A 7,670-nucleotide genomic window follows, 5' to 3' on the forward strand; every position below is an offset into this window, starting at 1 on the left:
TATATAATTATGAATTTAGCTTTAATTAAATAAAGTATATTTAACTATTATATATATTAAGTTTTATGAAATAGTATTATTTAGTGTTGAATTTAGCTTTTATAATAACTTCTCTTATAAAATAAAAGTCTTGCTATTATTATTAGCTTTATTACTAATAAATAAAAAGCTTTTAGATTATTATAATAATAATCTAATATATTTAATATCATTTTAAAGCTTATTAATAAGGCTTTTTTACCTCTAATAAATTAAGTTTTTTGAAGTTTTATTCAGCGTAAAAAAAAGTTAGACTTCTCTTTAAATATTTTATTATTAATACTATAAATGATAGTATAACTAATAAAGTTAAAAATATAACTATTATATTAAATTTAACGTTATTTAATATTAATATCTATATATATAAATAAAAGAGAGAGACAAAAGCTTTAAGATAAAGATTATTATTTATAGTATGATTAGAAATAGGTATACTAACCTTATTAAATAAGCTTTAGTTATTAAGAATAATATAAATAATAATAATAATAATCTCACTAAAATAAGTATTAAACTAGTAGTAAAAAGCTAAAACGTATTATATTTACTTACTTATGTTATTAATAAAATAGTTAAAAATAGTAATAATTATATTTTAATTAAATAAAATCTATAAATTAAATAATACATAAACCTTAATAAATATTTTTTATATCTCCTCTTAGATCTATATGTTCTTAGAAATATAAAGTTAGTTAAATGGACTTTTTTAATTTCATTTTAACTAATATATTTAGTTATAAACATTATCATTAAAGAAGCTAAATATATATTATATATATTAATTACTAAATATTAAGAAAAAGTTATTAATATTAATAATAAACCTAAAAGTTAGTTTTTTAATCTAGAAAACCTTATTTTAAAATATAATAATAAGAATAAAATATTAATATTTAAAACAAGTTAAATATATGTTTCTTTAAGCTTTAATAAAAAGGCTAAAAATATATTAATTAATTAACATAATAAAAAATATTTTCCTAATATTTGAAGCATTTTCTAATAATAAAGCTAATACTATTAAGAAATATTTAGCTCTATTTTAATATTTATTAGCTTAAAAATATTATTAAACTAATATCTATAACTATTTACTTTTTTAAAAAAAACATAACATACTTTACTAGTCAGCCGCATATATCAGTCAGCCGCGCACCTTTTCCATGACGCGCTTTATTCCCAGCCACTTAAACCTTTGACGCATAATATCTCAATAACCGCAATGCCAATTTACACCCAAGAAGATAAGATCATTCTTGCTATTAAGGCGATCCGATCGACACATGCTCTAGGTTATAAACTTAGTACGCAAGGTGCTGCAAAGATATATAGTATCCCTAAAAGTACTTTACGCGACAGAATAAATAATTAACTACGCTGCGACTGTATCTAGCCCTAACGATATAAACTCAATCTGATTAAAGAGAAAACACTTCTCTAATATGTTATTAAGCAGGATTCTAGAGGATTTCCCTTATAACTTGCTAGTGTGGAAGATATAGTGAATCTCCTGCTGTGGATGTGGAATAAGATGCCTGTTAGGAAGTATTAAGCTAAGAGGTTTATTAACTTATAGCTAACTCTAAAGACTATATTTAATTATCTATATAATTATTAAAGGGTATTTTAAGAGGACCTAGAGGTTATTTTAAAGTAGTTTATATTATTAGGTAATATAATAGCTAAATATAGTATTAATAATAAGGATGTATATAATTTTAATAAGACTAGCTTTATAATAGTTGTTATTATTAGTTTAATAGTTATTATATATGCTGATAGATATAGAAAAGTGAAATCTATTTAGCTTAATAATTATAAATAAGCTGTAGTTATTAAGTATATTAATTTGAGGGGATAATATATCTTACTTTTTATAATTATTTAAGGGTTTTATTACCTTATTAATTAGTTAATGGAATTAGGCTTTCTAGGCGACTAAGTGATTAAACTAATTACTAATAGATAGAATAATAATAAAACTAGCCTAAATTAGATTAAATATTTTAAAAAGTATATTTAGGCTTATATAAAAGGTGTCTATTAGATGCTTATAATTAATAGATATAAGGGCTATTTATTAGCTGAATTTAACAAATACTATAAGCAGAATAATATTATAACTATTAGTATACCTCTATATTTATCTCACTTACTCTAGCTTTTAGATATTATATTATACTTACCTTTAAAATATATATATAGGGATGAAATTAACTTATTCATTAAATCCTCTATTAACTATATTATAAAGTCTAAATTCTTTATTACTTCCTATAACGCTTATAATAAGATCTTTATAAATAAAAATATTGAATCTGCCTTCTATAGAGCTAATATTCTACTATAGGACTTAAATTATATAATTAAAAAACTTAATATATATATATAAACACCTATATCTCCTGCAACTAATCCCTTAATACTATTAGTCTAGTAGTTATAAATACCCTCTAACTAATATAAAATGCTTTTATAATTAAACTTTATTAAAACTTAGATCTCAGCTTATTAGGGAAGCTCTCTAATACTAATAGTTAAGGCAGTTAACTAATTAGCACAAGATGCATAAGTAATAACACACTTAATTATAATTTTAATAGATTAAGTATACACACTTTAGGATGCTAATATAGTGCTTACTAAGCGCTAGAGAGTAAAAAAGATATATATCCAGCTTAGAGGAGCACTTAGTATAGCAGAATCTCAGGTTATCCTAGAAGAAAAGGGCAAAAGGAAACGTCCAGCGCCTTAAGAAGGTGAAGATAGGGGTCTATTAAAGAAGGGTCAGTCAGCTTAACAGCGTTGCAGTGTGTGCGGCAAGACAGGCCATAATACGCGAACGTGTTCTAAAGATGTAGAATTGTCTAGTGAATCAGATACTGATGAGAGCTAATTGATTTTCTACGTTCTGGTTGTAAAAACTTATACGATATTTGAAAGATGAGGAAAAGTGCGCGGCTGAGTGATATGCGCGGCTAACTGGTAAAGTACGTTATTACAATAAAACCTAATAAACTAATAATAAGTTTATTACACAGAGAATTATAGAGATATTAGTTTAAAACTAATTTAAATTATTTATTTTAAATAAAAAAGTTTAAAAAATTATAATTTTAAATAATGAGAATAAAGCTAAATACTAAAATATCTAAATAAGCTTTTTTTATTTTCCAAAAGATCTTTTAAAAATTCTAATTAGTTTAGAAATTACTTTTTTCTAATTAACTTTAGATTAATTAAAACGCTTAAAATAAAGGTATTATTACTTTAACTAATTAACTATAAAAAATACCCTCTTTTGATTAGCTAATTAGTTGAATTGATTAAATAGGATTAAATAGGGTGCTGCGCTGATGATGGGAGAGACTCAATCTGACGCCCAACATGAAGAAGGGGCTGAGACCGTTGTAGGTTGCAAATGGAGATTTCAAACTGGAAGGAGACAATGCTCCGAGACGGCGAATCCGATTCCGAGAAATTCTCCTTGCTGACTTTGACCATGCGATGTGTTGTTGGACTTAAATGATAATCTCGCCAGGATTCAAGACACGAAGCGCTGAGAATGTATTTGGTGCACAGCTACATGTATTTGGCGTACCAATGAAGTACAAAAGTAAATTCACACAAAGTCTAGACTTCTGAGCAAAGCATGCCTCTCACACGAAGGTTGACAACACGAACTGCCCTCTGGAAAGTATTTCTCTCCCGTGTTGATATCCCAATGCGGATGACTAGAAACCAGTGAACACCAAATCGGGCGAGAGACTCGTGGAAGTTTTTGATCCCCCGGCACTCAGCCCGCCACCTAAGTCAGCTAGTGGAGACTAACGGCATAGCGTCCACACTATTACACAGCTGCACGAGTAACCTAGTGCCGGAGAAGCTAGCTACCGGGCGCCACGCCTGTCAAAAAACATGCGGGCCGCTCTGCCTCAACCGTTCGAATGGCGGCCAGACCGTCCCCGGGGTCCCGTCTGCCCCGGTGGTACACATGGCAAAGTGGGTTTGGACAGAGCCTGGAATGCGGAGGAAGTGAGGTACCCCGGTCTGCTGAACTACCCATGCAATTCAGCTGCGGGATTCAGTCTCGGAGCGTGCTTTTCTCATTGCCATATCCAGTCATGAGCGTGTCCTAATTGGGTACAGCCATTACTTGTATTGGAAGACGATTCAGAGGAAGTCGGGCTTGGCGAGACCTCTGCAGCTCAGCAGTTCCACTTCACCATGACTATGTTTTCTTTGCATGCTTCTGGAACCGCCGAATCGAGAATTTCACGAGGATGGATGTAAGCGAGGCATGGGATTCAGCGAAGCGAGGTGATGGGGCTTCCTTAGCTTTCACGATGTTCAGCTGGGAGATCCTATGTCCAAGACGGATAGGGTTGGAACCTCTTTTCATGTCAGCTGGACCATTTCCGTCCGCTTCTGGTGATATCGTATTTAAACTGGGCTCTGTTACTTCAACTTCATACCCGATGACAGTCTATAAAGCCATCCCACCCCGAGGAGAATCATATTGGTCCTCAATCTCTCGACAGTCAGAACAAAAGGATCTTCCCAAAACACCAGAGACTCTATCCTTCTCTTGTTTCTCACCTCAGAAAGTCTTGACCACCATGAAGTCCACTCTCCTCAACGCTCTGGTCAGCGGCATCATCGCCAGCCATGTAGCCGCCTCACCTATGGACGAGCTTCTCGGCCGTCAGGCAACCTGCGCCCGCGACAACTGCTTCCGCGCACTCCTCGGCTCGAAGCCAGGCCCAGCCTCCGCCTCCGCAGACTGCTCTTCCTTCATGCAAATCACCCAGACGCCGTGCCCCTCCACAGTCACCGAGACCGCGACCATCACCTCCTTCACTACCACCCTGAGCAACCCCTACCCGGGGCTCCGCAAGCTCAGGCGCGAGGCGATTGAGGCCCGGCAGGCCATCACCACCTCTGCTGCCAGCCCGTCTTGCGCGCCCTCGCAGAACAAGCCAAGCAGCATGCCATCCTACATCCAGACCGCCTGCCAGTCCACCATCGGCACCCTTGGCCCCACGGCGCGCTACTCCTCCGCCTGCTCCTGCAACGGCATCACCGCCGCAACGACCACCCTTCCCGCCGCAACCACAACCGTGACGACCACCAGCACCGTCCTCGCCGCCTACACGCCCACCAACACGCCTACACCCTTCATCCTGCAAGGCAGTGGTGACAGAAGTCTCTACGTCACAACCGACACCAACGGCGCCCTCCGCCTCGTCCGTGACGCCTCGGTCGCAACGCCCTTCTATGTCGACAACGCCGGCCTGCTGCGCAACTACAACAGCCCGTCCAAGGTGCTCATGGACTTCTACCTCCCGGACCCCCCGACGGCGAACGATAGGGTGTTCAGCGCCGAGCAGGACGCCGGAGGGTACCCCATCACATGCACTTACACCGGCCGCACGAACGGTGCTTACTACGGCAATTGCCAGTCGAGTGGTTCACCTAGCGGGAACCCCGTCACCTATGGCTTTGGGTACTGCCCGAACCAGGGCGGGTTTGTGTACATGATCCCGAATAACTCCAATGTGCGCTGCGCCGGGGGTTATGCTTTTCTTGGGTTTTGGCTGCAGACGTACGGTGGTAACTGAGCTGGTGTTGAAGCCTGGATGATGCCGTTGTCATTGATAGTCTAGCTTGATATCAGCTTTTACCACACATTTTGTTCTTATGTTTATTGTCTAGCTTTAAACAATAGTATGATTCGAATTTGATCCCAAACTTTATAATGCAGTGATAGGCTCCTTGGCAGAATGAATACATGCCCCTATTGCTAAGGTTGAGCCGGCTTCTGGCCATAAACAACATGACTGGATCAAAATCAGCAAGATACTTGAGGACCGATAGCAACACAACTTACATATCAAACATCGCGTGGAACGAGTTGCTCTTCAGCTCCTTGCGCACAAGCGCCAGCTGCACCGCAATCTCCGTCTGCGTCTTGCCCAGCATCTCCGAAAACAACTTCACCGACAGCGCCTCCAGCCCGTTGAGCGTCAGGATCAGGTTCATCATGCCGAGCTCGCTGTACCACTTATCCTTGGGCCACGGGCCGAGCGGCGCGCGGATGCGGTCCGCGACGACGTTGGCGAAGTGCGCGTCGCGCACCCAGCCCTCGAGCTTCGGGCCGACGCTGGGGTCGCGGCCCGTCGCGGAGCAGGCCTCCATGAAACCGTTCATCCATTTCGCCGTCGCGGTTTCGGAGGAGTAGGTGTCGTCCTGGGAGTAGAAGGTGGTGTTGACATCTTGGAACTCGGCCCAGCCTCCCGGGGCGAGGTTGCTAATGTTGTTATTAGTGTTTTGTTCCCGCCGTCGGGAGGTGAATGGGTGTGTGTGTCACTCACTCATAAATGTTCTTCATCAAATTGGGCCAGTCTTTGATCGAGGCGCCCATGTAGCGGCAGAAGATGAAATCGTACTTCTTGTGGCCGACCCAGGACTCCTCGATGTCGTCGATCTCGAACTTGACGTTTGGGGGGTGCCATTCGGGCGTGATGGCGCTCAAATCAATGCCAAGAACCTGCCATCGCTTGAGTCTCGTGTCTCATCGGTGAGTAACGAATGGGTGCAAATTACCTCGGCATTCTCGAAAATGTCTCCCATCTCAACAGCCCCTGACAGATTGTACGGTGAGCATACGGACCCTCTCAGGCGTAGACCATAGTGCACTCGGACTTACAGATTCCAGTTCCCGTCCCGATGTCGAGGATACGATGCACCTTATCCTTCTTCAGCGGGGCGCGAAAGAGAACGCTGCCCATCGCCTTGACCATCATCGCGTGAGCGAGGTCAAGTCTGTCCATCTCGAACTGCGGGACTCCAAAATCAGCGTCATGTCCGCATTGTTTCCCTCTTTGGTGAAAGTCATACCTCATCGTTGGGGAACTTGTAAGCTGTTTTGTGTGAAGACAGGGTGTCAGCAAAACGCGATTTGTGAGGCCTTCAACTGGCAGCCAAGGTTACGCTTAGGTGTACATACATCCGGGACGGTACGCATGGTAGCGGCGACCATACTCTATGGGATAGTCGACGACGCTGGACGTGAGTGACGCAGTATAGGATGAGCTGATAGATTTAGCATGATGCGAAGGCGATCAGAGGGAGAAAGTAGAAGGGTTCGCACATTCTTTCGTCCATGGACGACGTGTCATCCGTAGCCTGGTATTGTCAGCGATCTTCTGTTCCCAAGGCGCCGGTACGACGGGGTCGCAGCGGGGACTGACATATGCCTCGTCGGCGATCTCGACCGCCTCCGCCGGCTCTGGTCGCGGCGCCGGCGGGGCTGCAGCGGCGGGTGCAGGGACCGGTTCCGTCTCAGACTCCTCGGCCATTTTTCACAAAAACAGATCAAATGTAACTATCACGACGATTCTCCAAATCGTGTCGTCTGTGGCGGGCGCGCGGGTTGTCGGAGTTGAGTGTCCGTCTCGACAGATTAGCGGCGGGGTGGGATATGTAGCAAAACACCACCCCAGTCTTTTTTTATTCCCGCGCCTCAGCAAGGATCCTCGCTGAAGACTCTGGTTCTCCAACGACCGGAACCCATGGAGGACCTCGAGTTCGGGATTCGCCATTTCTTCGCTAGCGGCGTCTTA

General features: G+C 41.0%; 2 protein-coding genes across 2 annotated transcripts; one reads left to right on the top strand and one right to left on the bottom strand.

The window, feature by feature from the left end:
* Positions 1 to 4,664: 4,664 nt before the first annotated feature.
* CGCA056_v004346 (uncharacterized protein) lies at positions 4,665 to 5,666 on the top strand (the record flags this gene model as incomplete). The annotated part of the gene is made up of 1 exon (XM_037319601.1): positions 4,665 to 5,666. The coding sequence occupies one exon, from the start codon at positions 4,665 to 4,667 to the stop codon at positions 5,664 to 5,666; it is 1,002 nt and encodes a 333-aa protein (XP_037180967.1).
* A 182-nt stretch (positions 5,667 to 5,848) lies between these two features.
* On the bottom strand, positions 5,849 to 7,406 carry CGCA056_v004347 (Secondary metabolism regulator LAE1; the record flags this gene model as incomplete). The annotated part of the gene is made up of 9 exons (XM_037319602.1): positions 5,849 to 5,885; positions 5,936 to 6,355; positions 6,420 to 6,595; positions 6,652 to 6,689; positions 6,755 to 6,884; positions 6,946 to 6,968; positions 7,055 to 7,140; positions 7,199 to 7,233; positions 7,299 to 7,406. The coding sequence occupies 9 exons, from the start codon at positions 7,404 to 7,406 to the stop codon at positions 5,849 to 5,851; spliced, it is 1,053 nt and encodes a 350-aa protein (XP_037180968.1).
* Positions 7,407 to 7,670: the final 264 nt, after the last annotated feature.

The sequence above is a fragment of the Colletotrichum aenigma genome (genome assembly GCF_013390185.1).
Source record: "Colletotrichum aenigma strain Cg56 chromosome Unknown KSG_Cg56_contig03, whole genome shotgun sequence".
NCBI lineage: Eukaryota > Fungi > Ascomycota > Sordariomycetes > Glomerellales > Glomerellaceae > Colletotrichum > Colletotrichum aenigma.